Source organism: Ranitomeya variabilis, chromosome 1 (assembly GCF_051348905.1).
Source record: "Ranitomeya variabilis isolate aRanVar5 chromosome 1, aRanVar5.hap1, whole genome shotgun sequence".
NCBI lineage: Eukaryota > Metazoa > Chordata > Amphibia > Anura > Dendrobatidae > Ranitomeya > Ranitomeya variabilis.
Window position 1 is genome coordinate 843918044 of NC_135232.1, and position 24479 is coordinate 843942522.

The 24479-nt window shown below is 47.8% G+C and overlaps 2 protein-coding genes across 4 annotated transcripts in view; one reads left to right on the plus strand and one right to left on the minus strand.

Annotated features, from left to right (window-relative positions):
• GRSF1 (G-rich RNA sequence binding factor 1) overlaps positions 1-13818 on the minus strand; it is a 58158-nt gene extending 44340 nt beyond the window's left edge. The window contains exon 1 of one of the 3 annotated variants that reach the window (XM_077276313.1): positions 13711-13818. In XM_077276313.1, the coding sequence (XP_077132428.1) occupies positions 13711-13761 (51 nt within the window). In that variant the 5' untranslated portion in view covers positions 13762-13818. Of the gene's footprint in view, positions 1-13311; positions 13680-13710 lie in introns of those variants that run through there. The other 2 variants (XM_077276305.1, XM_077276321.1) reach the window with 2 other exon arrangements.
• Positions 13819-20619: 6801 nt separating this feature from the next.
• Positions 20620-24479, plus strand: part of LOC143787518 (MOB kinase activator 1B) — a 97308-nt gene continuing 93448 nt past the window's right edge. The window contains exon 1 of the mRNA XM_077276336.1: positions 20620-20750. Within this exon, the coding sequence (XP_077132451.1) occupies positions 20737-20750 (14 nt within the window). The 5' untranslated portion in view covers positions 20620-20736. The remainder of the gene's footprint in view (positions 20751-24479) is intronic.

Below are 24479 nucleotides of genomic sequence, written 5' to 3' on the forward strand. Positions count from 1 at the left end.
TCAGGTTCATATTACAAAGGCATAGTCATATTAACAGGGAGGGAATTACCCGTGCTGTCAGGATGGACTCCTGGAAACATAATTAACGGTAAGCTTAATACCTATTTTCCAGGACGTCATCCTGACAGCACTATGGAGAGTACCAAAGCACCTCCTCAGGGTGGGATTACCGCTTGGAGAACTTTTCTCCCGAATGCAGTATGCTGACCGGACAAAACATCAAGTTTATAATGTTTGCAGAAGGTATTCACACTAGCCCATGTAGCGGCCTTACAAATCTGCTCTAGAGAGGCGCCTGCCCTCTCAGCCCAAGAAGTAGCCATCCCTCTAGTAGAGTGTGCATGAAGACCTTTTGGAGGAGAGATGCCCTCCGACTGATAGGCCTCAGAGATCACAGACGTGATCCATCGAGCAATGGAGGCCTTAGAGGCCTTCTTTCCCTTATTTTTACCCCCAAACAAAATAAACAGGTTTGGATCGATTCGCCATGGGTTGGTGGCTGATAGGTAGTCGATGACCGCCTGTCTGACATCCAAGGAATGCAGAGCTTCCTCTTTAGAATTGGAAGGGTTACAGCAAAAGGATGGTAACACTATCTCTTGATTCCTATTTTTTAGAGTTCCCACTTTTGGAACGAACGAGGGATCTAGTTTGAGAACCACACAATCATCTCTAATCTGGAGGTACGGATCCCGTGTGCACAAGGCTTGGATTTCCCCCACCCTCTTAGCTGTGGTGATCGCCACTAAGAATGCCGTTTTACGTGTCAGGGCTGAAATGGACATGTTATCTGCCGAGGCGTAATTATTTTTGCAGAGGAAATTCAGGACAAGGTTAAGATCCCAAGGAGGAGTTAACTGTCTAATGGTGGGGCGCAATCTTTGGGTGGCTCTGATAAACCTAACTATCCAGGGATGTGTTGCTAGGGGATAGTCTAGAAAGGAGCTTAGTGCGGAGATCTGCACCTTTAAGGTGCTTGGCCTAAGCCCTTTATCGAACCCCGACTGTAGAAAATCCAGAATTCTGGGTAAGTCGGGAGTGCCTGCCGCAACCTCGGACCTGCCACCCTCCAGACAGAAACGTCTCCAGATCTTCAAATAGATTGCTGACGTGACCGGCTTTCTACTAGCCTTGATAGTGGATATGACCTGGTCAGACAGGCCTCTTGCCCTCAGGATGTTCCTTTCAGGATCCAGGCTGACAGGTGTAGCTTCTCTGGATCCGGATGGTACACTGGGCCCTGGTGGATTACATCTGGTCTGTGAGGCAGTTCTACTGGACTCTCTATCGCCAGGTCTACCAGAAGAGAGAACCAACTCCTTCTTGGCCAGTATGGAACTACCAAAATTACTCGAGCCTGTTCTTCTTTGATCTTCCTGAGAACAGCCGGGATTAGTGCTAGAGGAGGGAAAGCATATGAGAGGGGCTCTGTCCAACTCTGACTTAGACCATCTATTCCTTCCGGCAGATCCCGAGGGTTCAGAGAGAAGAACCTTGAGACCTTTGAGTTTCTCCTGTTCGCGAAAAGGTCTATACTGGGAGTGCCCCAACGCCGGCACAGTTCCTGGAAGATGTCCTGGTTGAGTTCCCACTCTGTTGCGAACACTCTTCTTCTGCTCAAGTAATCCGCTATGACGTTCTGGGAGCCCTCCAAGTGGATTGCAGAGATGGAGAGGATCGATTTTTCTGCCCAACGAAATATTCTCCCCGCCAGCTCCTGGAGAAGATGGTGCCTTGGACCTCCTTGGTGTTTTAGGAAGGAAACAGCTGTCACGTTGTCGGACAATATCCTTACATGACGATTCTCCAGCGTGCGCCGATTTCTTCTCAGGGCTTCCCAGACAGCATACAGCTCTCGGAAGTTGGACGAGCTGCCGGCTACATCTGGAGGCCATTGTCCCTGGAGAATCCTTCCTTCTAGGTGAGCTCCCCAGCCCCAGGCGCTGGCATCTGTGGTAACTACCACGTGAGGGTCGGTAGTCCATAGTACCCCGATTCTTAGATTCTTTGGGTCTGTCCACCAAAGGAGCGAACTTCGTACTGGACCTGGAAGATATAAAATACTTTCCAGAGAAGATTGACGACGGTCCCACTTGGAGAGGATTAAGCTCTGCAGTGGTCTTGAATGGAACTGTGCCCATCTTACGCATGGTATGCATGCCGTCATTAGGCCTAGCACTCTCATGGCCATTCTTATTGAGACTCTGCGTTCTAGTAGGAGTCTGACATGGACTTGTATTGACTCCAGCTTGGACTCGGGCAGAAGGGATATTCTGTTTGCAGAATCCAGACAGACACCCAGGAAGATCTTTTTGTGTTCCGGAATCAGATCTGATTTCTGCCAGTTGATGATCCATCCCAAGTGTTCCATTACAGCAATGGTCCGGTTCCTGTGATCCGTTAAGACCTCTGGTGTTCGTGCTATCAGCAGAAAGTTGTCGAGGTAAGGGACTATTATAATCCCCTGGTTTCTTAGGAAAGCCACTATCTCTGAGACCAGCTTTGTAAACACGCGAGGTGCTGAGGCAAGTCCAAACGGAAGGCATTGAAACTGGTAGTGGCAGGTCCCGGACGGCAGAACAACCACGAACCTCAGAAACCTCTGAGATAGATGGTGGACAGGGACCTGGTAATAGGCACTCTTCAAATCGAGAGTGCACATCACCGCATTCCGATCTATGAGGAGGATTGCAGAACGGATGGACTCCATGGGAAACCTCTTGTACCTGACCCAGGCATTCAGAGGCTTCAGGTTTACTATTGTACGTGAGTCGCCGGACGGTTTTGTAATGGAGAACAGGGAGGAGTAATGACCCTGGCCTACCTCTAGCGGAGGTACTGGAATTATGACCTTCGAGGCAAGCATGTCCCTCAGGTCTTTTAACATGGGAGAGTCTTGCATAACCACCGTAGGTACGATGTACCTGTCTGGCGGAGGCGAGTAAAACTCTATGCTGTAGCCATCTGAGATAGTACGAAGGACCCATTGATTTTGCGTGACTCTGCTCCAGTTTACCGCGAAATGGCGCAGCCTCCCCCCTATAAGAGTGGCGTCATTGTGGTTTAGTTTTAGAGGAGGGGCTGAAGAAGAAACTCCTGTTCTTACTACTCTGGCCACGGGAACCCCTGTTAAACCCTCTATTGGACCTTCCCCCTCTGAAGTCGGACCCTCTGAAGTCAGACTGTCGTCTAAAGGGAAATCCCCTCCGAAAGGACTGAGACCTCTTAGGCTTGTCCTCTGGGAACCCTTTTTTCTTGTCTGAGGCCGACTCTAAGATGGTATCGCGGGAAGGACCGAAAACTCTTGCACCTGAGAAAGGGATTGAACATAATTTTGTTTTGGACGCATTATCGCCCGACCAAGACCTTAACCAGACCGCTCTTCTAGCCGCATTGGACAATGACCCATTTCTGGCTGAAAATCTGACTGACTCAGCCGTCATGTCAGATAGAAAAGCTGTGGCGGACTTCATTATAGGGAGAGAGTTTAAGATCTCTGACCTTGGGGTCTTACTAGAGAGATGCTCCTCTAATTGACCCATCCAGAGGTGCATAGACCGGGCTACCGAGGTAGCTGCAATATTGGTTTTAATTAGAGCCGCGGAAGACTCCCAGGCTCTTTTTAGCAATATGTCCGCTTTACGATCCATTGGATCGCGCAAGGTTGACGAGTCCTCGAACGGAATAGCAGTCTTTTTGGCGACCTTCGCCACCGGGACATCCACCTTGGGTATCTCGTCCCAAAGCTTAACATCCTCCGGCTCAAAGGGTAGGCGCGACTTAAAGTCTTTAGACAGTGTCAGCCGACGTTCCGCCTCCTTCCATTCTTCGAGCACCATGGCCTTGATATGCTCACTGACCGGGAAGACTGTCTGCCGACGTGACATAAGTCCCCCGAACATCAGGTCCTGCCTGGTTTGCGGCTTAGATGTTTCCTCTACTTGCATGGTGCATCGCACCGCCTGCACCAGCTCATTTGTGTCCTCCGCCTGGAAAAGGTACTTCCTCTGGCGGTCCTGGCTTCCAGAAGGAAGCTCGCCCTCTTCCTCGGAGACAAGGTCCTCAGAATCGGACCTGTCCTCAGAAGTATATTCCAACTCCCGCCTGGCCCTTTTGCGACTGGGCATAGGGCTGGATTTTTCGACCATGGTAGCTAGGGAAGCCTGGACCTCTTCTCTGATTAGGGACCTCATCTCAGATAATAAGGTGGGCTGCTCCACTCTCATAACCTTGGATGTGCAGTCTGCACATAAGGTTTTGCCATGGGTGTCCGGGAGTTTAGCGTTACATAGTGGACATCTGCTGGACTTCCCAGAGGCTTTTCCAGATCTTTTAACTTGACCAGGGGGGACGGCTGGAGTTCCCTTATCCTAAACGATATAAGATAGGGAAGGTGACAGGGTGGCTTTATTACTGGGTGTCAGGGGAGTTTGCGCTCTGCGCACTTACCCCATCCTCAGGTGTCATGCTCTCCATAGTATCCAGAGTGTGACCGCTGCAGCGCCTCTCAAACGCTACAATACCTGGGATCCACGCTGGAGTGCACGCCTTCCCTGTACATCAGCGTTACCGGAAGTCGCAGTAACGGATGCCGCAAACCGGAAGTGACGCGGTCCCCGGAACTTCCGCCGGAAGAGTCAGAGCCCGGCGTTCACGCTGCTGAGTGCTACTGACCTCGGGAACCGCGTCCGCAGCCGAGAGCCCCCCCCCCCGGGAGGAGTGGCTGCTGGTCTTTGGAGCAGAGGGACCCCCCTCTGGAGGGTTTCTGCCCTGAGCGTCTTGACAGGGGGAAGGATCTGGCAAGCCGCACGATCCCCCTGAGCTCCGGTAAGCTGCGCAGCTTCTCTCATGTGTCCCTTGCAGGGACAGGAAAAACACTGAGGAATGGGGGTGGGACCGGACCTTTTGAACTCTCGTGTGTTTCCTGTCCCAGCAAGGGGGAGGAGGACGTCCTCCATAGTGCTGTCAGGATGACGTCCTGGAAATAAATATTTTAACCATAATACTTATAAGCAACACCCCATGACATACATAAATCATGATGTTCATGCGCATTTGCCTTCTGACTGAGCACTCCGCCCCTTACCCTCAGGTGTTTTTAATTGCAGCAGGATTCTACCCCTCCACTGCGATATAGACTTTAGTTAGGAGAGGATTCATATTAGGTTCCCAGAGAGATGTAGACTGTCTAAGTGAGGATTGGCATTAGGTCCTGGCAACAAGGATCGCCTTAACATGGCTGCCAGGCACACATGAATTGGCCAATTTATGCACTAAGCATTCTAAATTTCATATTTTTAGTGCAGTAACGCAATTCAATTTTCATATTTCACGTTTGCATGCTATAGCACTACAGAGAGCTACCTTTTGGCTTTATTATACATAAATCACACACAAACGAGAGCGTGCTCACCCACAAGTGATGGGAGGAAATATAAGGGTGCTGTCATGGGCTCTGAGAAATCCCGTTACCGCTAAGTAACTAAGTCTTTCTCCTTTCTCCATGACAGCACCACAGAGAGAATTGCAGAGAATCGTATCTTAGGGAGGGACCACATCCCGTAGAACCCTTCTCCCAAAGGTTAGATCAGGAGAAGATGCTAGGTCCAGCCGACAGTGATTATAAAAGGTAAAAGGTGATAAAGTGGCAGCCTTACAGATCTGTTCTATGGATACCGCCGACTTTTCCGCTCAGGAGGTTGCCACTGATCTCGTAGAATGAGCTCTCAAACCCTCCGGGGCGACATTCCCACTAGACGAGTAGGCCAACGAGATCGCATCTATTATCCACCTTGCCAAGGTACTATTAGAGGCCTTGAGCCCCTTCCTAAGCCCCTGAAAACACACAAACCGAAAACCTATCCCTCCTACACCCCTGGGTGGAAACTAGATACTGAACTAAACACCTTTTTAAGTCCAACGTATGGAAACTCTCCTCTCTTGCGTTTTTGGGGTTGTAGCCAAAAGGAAAGGAAGGACTACTTATTGGGACCTATGTAAACTAGATGCTAACTTGGGCAAGTATGCAAGGTCAGGTTTCAGGATAACACTGTCCTCTAATATTTGAGTGAAGGGAGGGCCTGCAGCCAGGGCCTGAATGTCGCTCACCCTGTGGGTTGATATCAATGCCACTAGAAGGACCGTTTTAAAGGTATAGAATCTTGAGTGAAGTGGAATTTAAGGTTTCAAAGGGAGGGACCTGTTAGAGCTGATAATACCAAATTTAAATCCCATGGTGGCAATTTCTGGCTGGCAATGGGCCTAGATCTTGCGGAGGCTCTAATGAATCTAACTACCCAAGGATTGCCTGCTATGTTATGATTATACAGGGCTCCCAATGCAGCCAACTGAACCTTTAAAGGTGCTAGTAGCAAGGTCCTGCTCTAACCCTACCATATTTGGGGGAAACCCTCTGCTCCTTAAAAGTGACCTTTCAAATGCCACGCTGTTAAATGTAAATTCGCTGCCTGAGGATGATATACAGGTCCTTTAGAGAGAAGATCCGGAACTTCTGGTAGTACCCAAGGGTCGGTGATGGACATCCTCAGCCTTGAGAACAAAATTCTTTTAAGTCACAAAGGGGCCTTCAGGGTTACTCTTGACCTGTCTTCCCTGATTGTTCTTAGGACTGGGATGGATCAGGATGACTGGGGGGGTTCATAGGCCAGGCTCTTATTCCACAGAGTCATGAAGGCATCTAGAGCCTGAGGGTTCCCTCTAGGATCTATGGAGCAAAAAGAGTCTACGCTTCTGTTGTCGATGTTGGCAAAGCGATCTATGACCAGAAGACCCCACATCTCTACAATCTGGTTGAAAGTGGAACCTTTTAGAACCCATTTGCCCTGCTCCAACTGAGTGCGGCTCAATATGTCTGCCTTGTAGTTCTCTACCCCCTGTATGTGGAGTGCCGTTAAGAGAAAGGAAATTGCTCTCCACCATCTGGAAAATCTGGGTTGTTATGTCCATCAAGGGTCGCAATCTGGTTCCACTCTGATGGTTCAGATAGGCTACCACTACTTGGTTGTCTGATAGATTCCCTTCAGGGTCAGCCTGTATGGGTATTAAGAATTCTATCAGCAGGTCACTAAGTTCTTTCCTGTTCGAGGAAACATTTCTGCTGACCCCGTCCAGATTCATAAGCAACTCTGCTGCCAAGATGAGCCCCTCAACCAGTGGGGCTTGCATCTGTGGTGACTACTCGAAACACTGCAGTCACCCAAGGAACCCCTTTGGTCAGATTTCCTTTTTTTTTCCCCACCAACCTAGGAAACTAATAGTTTTTGAAGAGCGAGTCATGTGTCCTTCTAACTGACCTTTTGAGGGAGATCTGATTTTTTTTAAGCCGTCCCACTGAAGATCTCTGGTGTGTATTTGGGCCCATTGAACCGCAGGCAAACAGGAGGTTAGGGAACCTAACAGTGGGATAGCCTTTCTCAAAGTCATGGATGGGCATTGCAGTGCCCTTGACACCTGCCCCACAATTTTTAACCTTTTGTCCTCCAGGGCTCGACACTCTTGCTTCTGGGAGTCTAGTATAATCCTAGGAACTCATGTACCCTTTTTGTTTCGATCTCTGATTTTTTTTTTTAAGTTTAAGACCCAACCTAAGCTTACTTAAAAAGGTCATTAAAAAGGTCATTACTCTCTCAAATTGAGCTCTACAACATTGGACCGAGTTGCCTATCACTAGGAAGTCATCCAGATAAGGGACAATCAAGATGTCCTGTTCCTTCATGTGCACCATTGCTTCCGCCACCAGCTTGGCAAACACTTGAGCCACCGCTAAGGCTACTTTCACACTAGCGTTGTACGACGCAAGACGAATTGCGTCGTTGCGACGTACCGACGCAAGCAGTGAAAGAGCCGCACAACGGGGGCAGCGGATGCTGTTTTTCAACGCATCCGCTGCCCCATTGTGATGTGCAGGGAGGCGGGGGTGGAGACGGTCTCGACGCACCAAAACACGTTACATGCAACGTTTTTTGGTGGCGACGGACCGACGCAACCGTCGCACGACGGTTGCGACGTGTGGCAATGCGACGCACTGCGTCGCTAATGCAAGTCTATGGAGAAAAAACGCATCCTGCAAGCACTTTTGCAGGATGCGTTTTTTCTACAAAACGACGCATAGCGACGTGCAGTGCACGATGCTAGTGTGAAAGTAGCCTAAGCCGAAGGGGAGAGCTTTGTATTAAAAAAAAAAAAAAAATGTTTTTAAATAAAAATCGGATTTCTTCCACTATGGAGACGGCTACCCTGAGGAACTTTTGAGAGTCTTTGTGTACGCGGATGTGATAGTATGCATCCCTCAGGTCCAGGACTGTCAAAGCAATCTGGAAACAATATTTTGACAGCTGTTTTTACTGACTCCATTTTGAAAGTCTGAGTCCTTAGATACTTGTTCAGTTTATTCAAGCTCATTATTGCTCGGAAGGATCCGTCTGGTTTCTTCACCAGAAACAATGGGGAGAATAATCCTTCCATCTTTTCCTGAGGGGGGACCTCTTGGAGGATAGCTTTGTCCACTAGATCCAACACTTCACACTCCAAGGTCAATTGTTCCTCTGAAGAGGACAGTAGAGGAGTTACCGGGAAATTCAGGACTGGAAATGAGAGGAAGTCTATCCTTAGGCTTGACTTTATTAAACTTAGTATCGAAGGACTGCTGGAAATCTTTTCGCAGGCAGGAAGGAAGAGGGATAATCTTAACCCCCACCTGGCAAAGACCATCACTGGGATGGCTTCCTATCTTGAGAGGAACCCCCAAAAAGAAAAACGTCAATTTTTCTTTTTTCCCCCTCTTCCCATCTATTTTGCTCTCTCGGGGGCCTCCTACGGAAACATTTAACTCCAAAAGGACTTCTTACATGTGGGAATAGACAGGTTAGGGAATCCCTATTACTTATCCCCAGCTTTTTTCAAGCATGTCATCTAATGTTGACCCAAAGAGAAAATTACCTTCACAGGGGATAGAACATCATTTTGATTTTGTGTGCATCTCTACAGGCTGCGTTAGAGAAAGCTACGGATTTGGCAGGTAGTTTAACTGAGTCGGCTGAAGAATCAGCCAAGAAAGCCGCGCCCCCCCCCCCCGCATTAAGGGAATGGACTCTAGTATCATCTCTAGATACCTGATCGTGGAGCTGTTTCTCTAATTGGGCTAGCCATATCATTAAAGGGAACCTGCCACCCCCAAAATCAGTGATGAGGTAAGCTCACCGTCACCAGGGGCTTATCTACAGCATTCTGTAATGCTGTAGATAAGCCCCCGATGTTACCTGAAAGAGGAGAAAAAGAGGTTAGATTATACTGACCCAGGGGCGGTCCGGTCTGATGGGTGTCTTAGGTCCGCTCCGGCACCTCCTATCTTCATTCCATGACGTCCTCTTCTGGTCTTCACGCCGCGACTCCGGCGCAAGCGTACTTTGTCTGCCTTGTTGAGGGCAGAGCAAAGTACCGAAGTGCTCAGGCGCCGAGCCTCTCTGACCTTTCCGGCGCCTGCGCACTGCAGTACTTTGCTCTGCCCTCAACAGGGCAGACAAAGTACGCCTGCGCCGGAGTCGCGGCGTGAAGACCAGAAGAGGACGTCATGGAATGAAGATGGGAGGCGCTCTACCGGACCTGAGACGCCCATCGGATTTTGGGGGTGACAGGTTCCCTTTAAAGACCTAGATGTGCAGGTTGCTGTTATAGCAGGTCTTAAACTGCCCCCGATGCTTCCCATGCACCCCTTAAGGAAGGAAACTGCCATTTTGTCCAGTGGGTCTTTCACAACTCTGATGTCCTTGAAGGGAAGGACAAGTTTTTGGGAAGCCTTCGCGACCGCTACATCTAACTTCAGGGCTTTATCCCAGGATCTTGATGCCAAATCATCAAAAGGATATTTCGTTTTGAGAGACTGTACATGAGTTTTTTTGTTTTTTTTTCGATCAGGTCTATTCCATTCCTTTTTAATTAGTGACTGTATATTCTCATTTAGAGGGAATGACCTACATTTCTTTTGTCCAAGTCCCCCAAACATCTTGGCATTGTCTTTTCTGTGTGAGGGTTCATCACTCCCATCGGGGCTCTTACTACCTTGACCAGACCCTCTATCTCCTCTAATGGGAAACAATGGCACCCTGCCAGCTCTTCCTCTGAAGATGAAGAAGAGTCCGATGAACCAGAGTCTCTCTGTTCTTCCTCGGAACTATTCTCGGTCTCAGATTCAGGGCACCTCCAGCTAGTCTTTTGCTTCTTGACACTACCCCCCTGGAGAGGGATTTAAAAGTGTTTTCAACCTCCGTCCTGATTACAGATCTCGATTCGGAGGCAAAATTCGGGATCTCCTCACGTACTTGTAGAGTCTTTTTTCCCAGGTGACAGGTAAATCCTCCTAACACATTGGGCCACACATGTGCTTGGTCTTAGCCAAGCATTTTCCTCCCTGAATAAATGAACAGAGAAAGGGGGACCCCAATTACAAAGTGAACTTTCACGAAGATCACTCACCAATCAGACGCAGCCGCAGATACCGGTTTAGAAGGAGGAATGGGGTCCGCTGACGGGCCTTTGGAGGCTGGAGACTTATCCACCGTGCCGTAGCTCCTGCTCTGTTGGGTAGAATGGCTGCTGGAACGTCCACTCCGCCTGGCTGAAGAATCATGCAGTCGCATCTCTTTCCTCTGTCTTCTTGAATGCTGCTGCAGGGAGTGTTTCACCCCGCTCCTTTTTAAATTAAAGCAGTCAGGCATGTCCCCTGTGCTTCTTTCGGTTTCTTCACCTGAAGTTCCCATGATTATGTGACCCGCCAGCCGCAACATCAGGGGGTGACCCAGCGCGTCCCCACGCATGAGCAGACAGGAAGCCCGAAAGCTGGCACCGGAGCATGGTGGGGCGGCTGCACTTCCCCCCCACCCGCACCCTGAAAGATTGTTTGGTCACAGCAGTGGCAGTTTCAGGACAACAAACCAGCTGCCTGAACCGGTCTGGCCAGGCCTGGACACCATCTCTTTTTATTTCAGGAATGCCATATTCAAGGTTCCCGGTCAAGGACAGGAAACCAACTGATGCGAGCGAGCGGTACAGCCCCTTTATTTGTAAGTTTCCTGTCCTTGAAGGGCGGATCCCCTCTCTCTGAGGTGCTGTCATTGGGGAAGGAGAGATAAAGATTTAACAACAATCACATGATGGATTTCATCAACCAAGGTATAATTTTAATCAGTATAACGGCGCCAACCCGACACTGTCTGCAGGATACTGTGCACAATCCTGCTGACAGGTTCACTTAAGAAAGCTCTTTTACATCCTTGTTGCAATCGGTGGGATTTTCTGCAGACTGACATTGCCTTACACAGTATGGACTGCACTATCAATGGGATACAAAAAAAAAAAAAAAAGGGTATGGTGCAGAACCTGGTATAAAACAATGGAGGGTCCTGATATCACAGTAAGTATCCTGTAGGGGACAGCCTGGTATAGGAGGATGGAGGCACTGGTGTCACAGCAAGTATATTGTGGGGGGAGCCAGGTAAAGATGATGAAGGCCCTGGTGTCACAGTGTTAGTATAGAGCCTGGTATTAGATGGAGGCCCTGGTGTCACAGTGTAAGTATAGAGCCTGGTATTAGATGGAGGCCCTGGTGTCACAGTGTAAGTATAGAGCCTGGTATTAGATGGAGGCCCTGGTGTCACAGTGTAAGTATAGAGCCTGGTATAAGATGATGAAGGCCCTGGTGTCACAGTGTTAGTATAGAGCCTGGTATTAGATGGAGGCCCTGGTGTCACAGTGTAAGCATAGAGCCTGGTATAAGATGATGGAGGCCCTGGTGTCACAGTGTAGGTATAGAGCCTGGCATTAGATGGAGGCCCTGGTGTCACAGTGTAAGCATAGAGCCTGGTATAAGATGATGGAGGCCCTGGTGTCACAGTGTAGGTATACAGCCTGGCATTAGATGGAGGCCCTGGTGTCCCAGTGTAGGTATAGAGCCTGGCATTAGATGGAGGCCCTGGTGTCACAGTGTAGGTATAGAGCCTGGTATTAGATGGAGGCCCTGGTGTCACAGTGTAAGTATAGAGCCTGGCATTAGATGGAGGCCCTGTTGTCACAGTGTAGGTATAGAGCCTGGCATTAGATGGAGGCCCTGGTGTCACAGTGTAGGTATAGAGCCTGGCATTAGATGGAGGCCCTGGTGTCACAGTGTAAGCATAGAGCCTGGTATAAGATGATGGAGGCCCTGGTGTCACAGTGTAGGTATACAGCCTGGCATTAGATGGAGGCCCTGGTGTCCCAGTGTAGGTATAGAGCCTGGCATTAGATGGAGGCCCTGGTGTCACAGTGTAGGTACAGAGCCTGGCATTAGATAGAGGCCCTGGTGTCACAGTGTAGGTACAGAGCCTGGCATTAGATGGAGGCCCTGGTGTCACAGTGTAGGTACAGAGCCTGGCATTAGATGGAGGCCCTGGTGTCACAGTGTAGGTATAGAGCCTGGCATTAGATGGAGGCCCTGGTGTCACAGTGTAAGCATAGAGCCTGGTATAAGATGATGGAGGCCCTGGTGTCACAGTGTAGGTATACAGCCTGGCATTAGATGGAGGCCCTGGTGTCCCAGTGTAGGTACAGAGCCTGGCATTAGATGGAGGCCCTGGTGTCACAGTGTAAGCATAGAGCCTGGTATAAGATGATGGAGGCCCTGGTGTCACAGTGTAGGTATACAGCCTGGCATTAGATGGAGGCCCTGGTGTCCCAGTGTAGGTACAGAGCCTGGCATTAGATAGAGGCCCTGGTGTCACAGTGTAGGTACAGAGCCTGGCATTAGATGGAGGCCCTGGTGTCACAGTGTAGGTACAGAGCCTGGCATTAGATAGAGGCCCTGGTGTCACAGTGTAGGTACAGAGCCTGGCATTAGATGGAGGCCCTGGTGTCACAGTGTAGGTACAGAGCCTGGCATTACATGAAGGCCCTGGTGTCACAGTGTAGGTACAGAGCCTGGCATTAGATGGAGGCCCTGGTGTCACAGTGTAGGTACAGAGCCTGGCATTACATGAAGGCCCTGGTGTCACAGTGTAGGTACAGAGCCTGGCATTAGATGGAGGCCCTGGTGTCACAGTGTAGGTATACAGCCTGGCATTACATGGAGGCCCTGGTGTCACAGTGTAGGTACAGAGCCTGGCATTAGATGGAGGCCCTGGTGTCCCAGTGTAAGCATAGAGCCTGGTATAAGATGATGGAGGCCCTGGTGTCACAGTGTAGGTATACAGCCTGGCATTAGATGGAGGCCCTGGGGGAGAAGCCGCCACTCCGCCGTGCCTCACTGCCAGGGCCCCTCTTTACCTGGTAGCTGCTGGTGCAGTAGGACTTCTCAGGCCTCCTGCTCTCCAGTCCTGGAGCCCACAGTCTTCCCGGCCGCCACAGCTCAGGGTTCCCTCTCCGCAGCAGTGCAGCCCCCCGGCCCTGGCCCCTCAGCAGAAGCTGAGCTATCGAGGCGCTGATGATTCTGCAGCTCCCGGCCATGCAGAGCTAGGGCAAACACCACACCCGGAAACCCAGGGGGAGCTCACCAAGTACCAGCCGAGCCGACGACGACAGAGAGAAAGACTACAGCTCCCATCAACCAGCGCTTTACAGTACGACCAATGGGCAAAGGTGAAGAGGCGTCAGAACTACAACTCCCAGAGTGCCTCGCTTTACGCCGACAAATCAGGGAAAGCGACAGTCATTTCCGTTACTTACTCCCGACCTGGTGACGGAGAGCTGCGGTATAGGAACTACACCTCCCGTCATGCGTCGGTGCCGCGAGTTGCTGCTAGAGCCGGCTGTCACGTGGAGAAGCGGATTGTGGTGACATTGTATTAGTCACCTGACCTTGTAACTACTCGTGCTAGCAGGTTAGGTTGTCGTTGGTTATATGCACCGCGTGATCAGATCCCCTTGCGACCCCAGGGGTGAAAGTCTGGGGGGCTGCAATTGGAGTGACTGTGTCAGAAGAAATCTCTTAACCCCTTCATGATCAGACTATTATTTTTTGCCACTTCTTCCAAAGACTATAACATTTAAATGTGTTAGAACGCCCTGAAGCCTTGTTTGTTTGTTTTTTTGCTGGGCCTCATGGAGTGCAGTGGAGATTCTTGAGAGGTCCTTCATGTCAAATAATGGCTGTGCACCCCATCATTACCAAGAGCAGGCCACGATGAGTGGCAGAGATAAAGGCTGTAGCAGACTGCTGTGTTGCTGTATACAGGTTGCTGCTAGTGGACAAGTTCTTAAAGGGAACCCGATTCTTAATTCCCAAACCGTGGGCAGCGGTTACAGTCAGGCGTATTTTTCTCTGAAACATTTTGGCATTTCTTCTGATAGAATATACTAAAGATCCAGCCGTAGACCGGACTAGTCCGGCTCTGCCCTTGGCCGGCTCTTCCCAGCGCTGCTGTCAGTGATTGTATGTAGGGAGAGACCTGTCAGTCACCTGCAGCGATGCTGGGAGAAGCCGGCCAAGGGCAGAGCCGGCCTAGTCTGACCTATGGCTGTAGTCCCCGGCCAGATCTTTAAAGTATACCTCATCTGAAATGCCGGAGCGTTTCATAAAACAGTGTACCTGGCTGTAATCGTGCAGCTACTATGTGACTCTGAATAAAAAACACTGCAAACATATCTCCCAGATGGCGACGGTCCTCCGATCACTGAGATATGTCCCCAGGTGTCTGTGATATTGTTTTGGCACATGACCACTGCAGCCAATCATTGGCCACTGATTGGCTGCAGCCTTGTTTCTGTCAGGGCTGATTTGCTGTAGTCCTGATAGATGCTCACTAGTTAGCATTGGAAATGTATGTTGGACTTGGGGCTTGTGTTTGGGCGATATAAGCGGTACAAGGGTTAAACGTGTGGCAGTGATGACAATTATCACCTACCCATAAAATAGGTGATAAATGTCAGATCAGGGCGGACAAACCCCCAGCTGATGATAGATGCTAAATGTCATTAGTGGCAAAACCCATTTTTAAATGGATAGCAAAATGCAGGGAAGGGTTTAAAATAAAAAACCTAAAATATGAGTTACTGTTGAATACTCCTGTGTGTACCTTCGTATCACAAGATCAACTTCCTGCAAATTCGCACTCCTGCTCGGATAAAAACACTTCTCAGAAATTCTAAGAGAAATATTTTCACCTTACTGTAAAATTTGTCGTGCGACCTCCGGGCAACAGTGACCTGTAGATACAACATGCCTCCATTACTATGTGTGGAGCCACGCTATGGAGACAACTATGAGGAGTCCTAGTTCACAATGGACCTGACAGGTCACCGATTCTCTTCACATATAGTTGTCATTTGGTGGATGATACACTTCCAGTTGTTACTTGTGGTTCTTCGTCCACTTTATTTATGACAGACGCTTCCATCTCCAAGGTTCTCAACAGATCACTAGGTCAAGACTCCATACCGCCAGTTCATCACCTCCAAAGCCTTTAGGCCACGTTTTAGTCAGTTTTTTACCTCAGTATTTGTAAGCCAAAACCAGGAGTGGTTGTCAGCGGAAAAAGAAACCCGTCACCACTTCTGTATTTATCACCCACTCCTGGTATTGGCTTACAAACACTGAGGTAAAAAACTGACCAAATACTGATAGTATGAACATGGCCTCATCAGTCTCTCCCATCTGTCCGATGGGGACAAGCTTGCTCCTCACTGGTAACCAGTGTCCCTGAAAAAAAGAGAGCAAGAAGCCGCACCAACAGCTGGTTTATGTCACCTGCACACACTTATTTTATGTCCTCATAATGCGTAAATGCCCATGCAGATATCGGGTGCTCTCCATGAAAAAAATCCAAACTTGAAGTACAACAGTCTGTTAGAAAATGCGAGCACTCACCATCCGCTAAAATCCACTTCTTTATTATGACATGTAGTCAAAAGGCAGGACGAATCAGGAAACAAACATGATTCCACAAGACGACGGCCGTTTCGCGCTTTCACGAGTCCACCGGCCGACGTCTTGTGGAATCACGTTTGTTCCCTGATTCGTCCTGCCTTTTGACTACATGTCATAATAAAGAAGTGGATTGTAACCAGTGTCCCTACCTAATTGCTGCACAGTCCCACATTTTCTTAAATATCTACATCAGGGTCTGTGCGCCACTGTTTGACCTATGAAGCTCAGCATGATAGCTGTCAGACAACTCTTATTGTATTGCCCTTTCCCTATTAATTCCCCATGTTATCCCACCCCAGTTTTTAATCAGTAGAAGGGTCCACCGACTGCTGTAAGTAATCTCCCGGATTCATGAACGTTACCTGCTTAATTACAAGGTACAAGATACTGTATCATTGGGGTACACGCGGATTGGGACTGCATTATTGGGGAACACGCGGATTGGGACTGCATCATTGGGGTACACGTGGATTGGGACTGCATCACATTGGGTACACGCGGATTGGGACTGCATCATTTGGGTACACGTGGATTGGGACTGCATCATTGGGTACACGTGGATTGGGACTGCATCATTGGGGTACATGCGGATTGGGACCTCATCATTGGGGTACACGCAGTTTGGGACTGCATCATTGGGGTACAGGCGGATTGGGACCTCATCATTGGGGTACACGCAGTTTGGGACTGCATCATTGGGGTACACGCGGATTAGGACTGCATCATTGCGGTACACGCGTATTGGGAACTGTATGAATAGGGTTTTGTAACAGTGAGTCAATAGGTGCTGTTGGATTTTACAGGATATAAAGGAAAATGGCAGGAATGGCAATATACATTCTTCAAAAAGTAAAAGTTATGGAAATCACAGGTTAAACTAGTTACTGATAAAGAAAATGAAATAACATTTTCAAAACATCTCCATTTATGTCAAGTACAAGCGACACTTGTAGAAAAAACCCCAGTTACACACCTTGGCTTGGTATCTCAATGCTTGTCTCAGGAATGTTCTGCTGAACTGAATGCACTTGGGCAGGTAGATCATCAAGTGTCACTGCTGGCCGTTACCTTTTCAATTGCCAAATTATGACGTCCCAGATGTGCTCGATGGGAGACAACTCCGTAGATGCTACAGGCCATGCAGTCTGCTCACAGCACCAACAACATGCGGCCTGGTGTTATTGTGATGAATAAGTTTCCTGAGACACTTTGGAGAAATGGCCGTACTACTGTTCCACGACCAAATCAATGTAATACCGAACTGTTAGTGAATAGGGGATCAGACTACTGTACATTAGGCAAGACCACACCATAATCCCAGTGTGACATTCCCTCATGAAGGCCTTTTTTGGTGGTGTTGACCCATTGCTGAAGAAGATAGACCTCCATTCCAACCTCCATTGTCATTTTGCTCTGTGCCATGATTGCCTTTGAGAAGAGTGGTGTGATGTCAATAGAGCACCCGTAGCTGAATGTGGGGCTCATAGCCCAGTATCGCGCACTTTCTGAGTATTTGTGTAGACATTGACACTTAAGGCTTGATATGTCGCAGAAGCCCATTTTTCATTATGCAAAAACCAGGCCACATGGTGCTACTGTGAGCAATAAACATGCTACCATTTATTATGTTTGCTTATATAGCACCATCATATTCCATAGTGCTTTACAGATATTATCATTACTGTCCCCATTGGGGCTCACAATCTAAGTTCCCTATCATCATGTCTCTGGAATGTGGGAGGAAACTGGATTACCCACAGGAAACCCACGCAAACACGGGGAGAACATACAAACTCCTTTCAGATGTTGTCCTTGGTGGGATTAGAACCCAGGACCCCAGCGCTGCAATGCTAACCACTGAGCCACCGTGCTGCCCCGTGTTACCATGGCTTGCAGCATCTCTGGACTTGTCTCCAAGCACATCTGGGACATCATTGGCCGGCAATTGCAAAGGGAGCTGCCAGCATTGAATCTTGATGATTTGTGTGCCAAGCCCATTCAGTGTTGCAGAACATTCCTCAGACAACCATTAATATTCTCATTGATAACATGCCACATGTTGTGTAAGTGTGTGTATTTCTGAGCAACTTGCTCATACTCGATACTGAGTAAATAGAGAGGTTTTGAAAATGTTGTTTCTATTATTTTATCATTAACTTGTCCATCGATCCTGTAATTTCCATAATTCCATGACTTTTTCATCTTTGTGTTGTAATTTTCAATTTTGAGTGTATGTGATCACCGTTCATGGACTATAGTAGGCGACTAGGTTGGTGCATCAGCTGCTCATGGCATATACGTATATACATTACTGAGCAAAACTTTTAGGCAGGTGTGGTAAAATGCTGCACCCTCCAAAATTCTGTTGTAGTTCAGAATATTTATAAATCCAAAATTTCTCTTGCTTTTATTCTTGTTTTATTAGAATATACCCCGAGATCATGTTCAATGAACTTCTGGGAACAACTCTCCATTGGTTTCCAGTTGGTTATAATAATAAAGGTGTGTGTTATTCATCCTGCGGAGATCCAGCCCTCTGTCCCTGCCACTTGTCTCGGCTTTGTTAACAGGCTGCAGCGCTGATGTCACGAGTGCAGTGTCTGTTGTTTGTCTTTTCCATGTCCCTTTTTCCTACGTAATAAGGGTCATTGAACTTCCCCTTTAACTGAACATCTGTGCAAAATAAATACAGCAAAATTATAATACTAATATCCCTCTGTGAAAAAGCTGGTAATTACTTTGGATAATCACTTCTAATACTTATAAGCTGTCAGTATAAAGTAGCACCAGCGGCGGCTGCAAGCCGAAGCAGGTCCCTGTGTAAGAACCGTATATGGGCCTTATACAGTCCAGTAGCTCATCCCAATGCAGCCCTTTATGTGACTGAAGCTGCTAACTGCCTTGGCGGTGGAAGTGCGTCCCCTTACCTATCGGGCCCCTGGGCGGCTGCACAGTCTGCTCCATATCGTATGTATCTCCCTGAGTAGCACTGACAGCTAGAACTCGAGCAGATACGTGTGTTTTTCGGCACATGATATTGTATTATTATTGATATCATGGTTATTTTTTCTGCTAAATTGATACATTGTTTTAGGCTCTATTATATTGGTGCTAAGTTACTTTGTAGAAACTGACTGGCGTTCTTTTCTTTTGCCGTACTTTGGAATGGCAGTGGAAGCTTTGTGGGCACCTTGTGCATTATCATTCTCCTGCAATGCTAGTTAGGTACCACTGCTGTATGGTACCTGGGAATCTTGGTGGTCCTAGTGTAGGACACTACATGGTGGCACTTTCTTAGAGATGTGGCTAGTGTGTGGTCATTGCAGCCTGAGAGAAATCCCAGTTGTGTTTATTGCTGCGTTTTTTTTTTTCATGCAAGGTTAAAATGTTTTGCTTTGTTTTTGCTGCTATTTTATTGCTGCATTTTTGTCAGGATACATTTGTCTCTTGTGCATGCTGATAACGTTTAGTGCATAAAAAAATAATCTAATTCAACGTCACCACTCCAGGGCAAAGGGGAAGAGTGAGGCTAAGTGCCAGAATTGGCGCATCATATGGATGTGCTTTTTCTGGGGCAGCTGAGAGCTGCTGTTTTTAGTCTGGGAGGGGGCCAAAATCTATGGCCCCTTCCTAGACAATTAAAGTCAGCCCGCAGCTGTCTGCCTACCTTTGCTGGGTATTACATATAGGGGGATCCTACATCATTTTTTGGGGGGTGCCCCATTTTAATAACTAGGAGAGGCTAAGTATACAGCTGTGAATTGATATTAATAGCCTGTGAATTACCCCCTTCCCAGCCTATAAACATCTGCCCCCAGCTGTCCGCTTTCCCTCTACTGGTTAATAAAATGTTGGGAGATCCAATACCATTTTTTTCAGAAAATAATTCAGTAAGTAATAAAATACATGTACGGTAAGCTACACAAGTACTGTACTAATTATATATGTCACTGACTTCTTTCTATTCTATGTGTATATATCTATTCTATTCTGTTGGGTAACGCTGTCTGCTGACTGTACTCGCATGGTCCGAGTGTCGTGTGATTTTTTTTTCTCACACATTGGCGAGTCTTGTCTGAGATACGATGACAATCGCAGCATGCTACGATTTTTTTTCTCAGTCCCATTCCAGCTGAGAAAAAAAATTGCAGATGAGCAGAGAATCATAGATTAACATTGGTCAGAGTGCAATCTGATTTTTGTATTGGATTGTACTCGTCCGTTTTCTTTGCAGGTGAGTATAAACCCTAAGGCTGCCGTCACACTAGCAGTATTTGGTCAGTATTTTACCTCAGTATTTGTAAGCCAAAACCAGGAGTGGGTGATATATGCAGAAGTGGTGCAGATGTTTCTATTATACTTCTCCTCTAATTGTTCCACTCCTGGTTTTGGCTTACAAATACTGAGGTAAAATACTGACCAAATACTGATAGTGTGACGGCAGCCTAAGGAGTCGACTCAAAATCAGCTATGCCACTCTATGGAGATAGCACTCAGATGACAGAAGGATTGACAGACAGGACAAGGTGATGAATCGATCCGCTCTTTTCGTATGTGGAGAAGTCGGTTGTGTGACCCTTCCTTATTGTGAATGTTATTGTGAATGTTATTGTGTATTGCGGTGTAAGTTTGCATTCATATTTCCTGTTCTTCCTTGTTTTGTCATCTTTGTCCTGTTTAAATAAAGTTGTTTGGGAAAAAAAGGCGTCTGCAGCGTGTGGTTCACACCCCCAGCTCTGTGGCAGAAGGATTCCAGCTGCTGTTGGAGTGGACTGTCACCTCCTGCGCTCTGCTGCTGTCCCTGCTGCTGTCGGCTTAGCAAGGAGATGAGCTTCTTGTTGTGAGTGTCACCATGTCACCCTCTGCATTGTCCCCCGGGCCGTGTGTCACTGTCCTCCTGTCTGCACAATCCATCACGTTCTCTCAATTGTCGCAGAGTGATCTGTCCATTGTCACCGGAGTTCACTGTCTGCCCCTCTGTTTTATGTCCTTTGTCTGTAAGGACTCGGAATTGAATCCGTTTCCACCGGTACACTGTGCCTGGCGTTTCTAGCGGTGCGTTGGTTTGGGCATTATAGATTGTGGTTTTGTATTTTCCTGTGTACATGTCATATACATCAATAGCCAGAAGGATCTTATTAGTAAACTTTTCAGCACATCTGGCCTTGTGCTTCTTTCAGTAGAGCATTCTCCGGTTCTCGTAACATACAAGAGAGACCAGATGTGGTTTCTTGGAATCTTAATGTCCAGGTTTGGTGGTGGTTTAAAGAAATATGTTTTGCGGAAATCTATCATGAAAATGTGTTGGCTATCCTAATACGTAAAACTGAAAGGATACCTGAATGTTTAATCAGTGTGTCCATGATTAACGGAGAAGGACCCCTGTCCCGTATGGAAGAAAAGTGCCAGCCCTAGGTTAGTGTTTGGTGGTGTCTACTGTTCCACTAGCCTGGTGACCCACTAGTCTACCTGTTAAGGTACCTTCACACTGAACAACTTAACAACGATAATGACAGCGATCCGTGACGTTGCAGTGTCCTGGATAGCGATATCGTTGTGTTTGACACGCAGCAGCGATCTGGATCCTGCTGTGATATCGCTGGTCGGAGCTAGAAGTCCAGAACTTTATTTGGTCGTCAGATCGGCGTGTATCGTCATGTTTGACAGCAAAAGCAACGATGCCAGCGATGTTTTACAATGGTAACCAGGGTAAATATCGGGTTACTAGGGCCGCGCTTAGTAACCCGATATTTACCCTGGTTACCATTGTAAAAGTAAAAAAAAAACACTACATACTCACCCTCTGATGTCTGTCACGTCCCCCGGCTTCCGCGCTGCTGCTCAGAGCTTCCTGCACTGTGTCAGTGCCGGCCGTAAAGCGAAGCACAGCGGTGACATCACCGCTCTGCTTTAGGGCCGGCGCTTACACAGTGCAGGGAAGCGGACGCCGGGGGACGCGACAGACACCGGAATGTAAGTATGTAGTGTTTTTTTTTTTTTACATTTACACTGGTAACCAGGGTAAACATCGGGTTACTAAGCGCGGCCCTGCGCTTAGTAACCCGATGTTTACCCTGGTTACCCGGGGACTTTGGCATCGTTGGTCGCTGGAGAGCTGTCTGTGTGACAGCTCTCCAGCGACCACACAACGACGAAACAGCGACGCTGCAGCGATCGGCATCGTTGTCTATATCGCTGCAGCGTCGCTTAATGTGACGGTACCTTTACTAATAGAGGTTATCCAGTGTAGAGAACCCAGTTTCACATATACTATTTGGGCATGCTGAGTTATCAGAAAAAGGGTCCTATGTCCAAGATTGTCCTAACTTCTTGGCCAGACTGCATTCTGATTTTAAGAAGCATCACTTTTTCTGGAGGAACTAACCTGTCCTATGTTACAGAGACAACCAATTAATTGAATAAGCACTGCCATAAACGTATAGTACATGTAGATACCACCCACAGGTCTTGCTTTCTCTTGAGAACAAGGCTCTGATGCCCTCCGATGCCAGTGGAGAGGTGGTTGGAATTCTCATTCGTTTGTATTGAAATGCTCTCTAATGAAAACAGCGTGCAGCAAGGCCCCGTTCTCAGGCTTGGACTGGCCCATAGGGGAACAGGGGAATCCCCCGGTGGGCCCCTGTGCAGACACTGGCCCCCAACCCCAATATATGGGTAGTACATGTCATAATTCACATGATTTACTCTGTACAGAAAAAAGCAGCATCCTTCATTCATTAACCGAACTGCCCAGTTTATTATTATATAGAGATATAGGTAAATTTGTGACAAGGGTAGTGCAATATTTGTGTGCAGGTGAAAAGTGGGCCCCCAAAGTCATTGTTACTGGTGGGTCCTTGTCACCCCAGTCCGACACTTCCTGTTCTCCAGATAGATGTGGGATCTCCATATTCTATACAATTTTATCATATCCTCTAGATATCTCATAGATATACAGGATGGCACTGCAGGGTAGCTGAGCAGTTAGTTTAACTGTACATGTGGTGGAAATGCTGTCTATTTTTGGCGATGAGTTGACCGTGGAAAATCTGCAGTGGATTACAATACCAACTACGTGGACAAGATTTATTTCAAGTTTAAGTATGACATAATACATTTAAATACTACTACTAATAAAGGGGTAAAATTGCAAAGTTCTTGTAAAAGCAAGCAACTTTTCAATACACCTCATATTAAAAATTCTCAATTCTCAAGGGCAGAGGGATTTTTAATTCTATAGTTTACAGCTCATTGCAGAAGTTTCCAGATAACTCTGCAGCCTATCAGAGGTAGCCAGTTTTTTAGGCATGGAGCGCACGCATGCTAGCTGGTTGGTATAAGCATGCAAGCGCTGCGGTGAATCTGACCAGATTGCAGGACCCATCTTCTGTCACTACACTTCACCAGTGCTGCAGAGGTAACGTTGCCTCTGCCAGCAGCAATGGAGAGAGCACAGGTCAGGCAAGTGGCTCAGCCATACCAGCAGCCCAGTCAGTCATCAAGAGCACACCGCCCTCCAGCAATCGGGGTCCTGAAAGAACCCCTTTCACATATCGTAATTATATAACATAAGGTAGAAATAAGTAGAAGAAACATGACTAAGTAAGTGACAGCTTGATATAAAAGAAGAAGAGTCAGTAGGGCAGGATAAAAGATTTTCATATCTCGTTTTAAAACATTTTTTAGGTTCATTTTGAAGGTTTCAGAGATGTGAGAGAGTCTGATCGGCTGAATTAGTAAGGTTCAAGAGGTAGAAAAGCCAAATGCAGGTTCTGACTCGGATTGTCAATCTGTTGAGTATGCATATCAGTGTTAAGGTACCTTCACACTGAACACCTTAACAACAATAACGACAGCGATCCATGACGTTGCAGCGTCCTGGATAGCGATATCGTTGTGTTTGACACGCAGCAGCGATCTGGATCCTGCTGTGATATCGCTGGTCAGAGCTAGAAGTCCAGAACTTTATTTGGTCGTCAGATCGGCGTGTATCGTCGTGTTTGACAGCAAAAGCAACGATGCCAACAATGTTTTACAATGGTAACCAGGGTAAATATCGGGTTACTAGGGCCGCGCTTAGTAACCCGATATTTACCCTGGTTACCATTGTAAAAGTAAAAAAAAAACACTACATACTCACCCTCTGATGTCTGTCATGTCCCCCGGCGTCCGCGCTGCTGCTCAGCGCTTCCTGCACTGAATGTGTCAGTGCCGGCCGTAAAGCGAAGCACAGCGGTGACATCACCGCTCTGCTTTAGGGCCGGCGCTTACACAGTGCAGGGAAGCGGACGCTGGGGGACGCGACAGACACCGGAATGTAAGTATGTAGTGTTTTTTTTTTTTTTTACATTTACACTGGTAACCAGGGTAAACATCGGGTTACTAAGCGCGGCCCTGCGCTTAGTAACCCGATGTTTACCCTGGTTACCCGGGGACTTCGGCATCGTTGGTCGCTGGAGAGCTGTCTGTGTGACAGCTCTCCAGCGACCACACAACGATGAAACAGCTACGCTGCAGCGATCGGCATCGTTGTCTATATCGCTGCAGCGTCGCTTAATGTGACGGTACC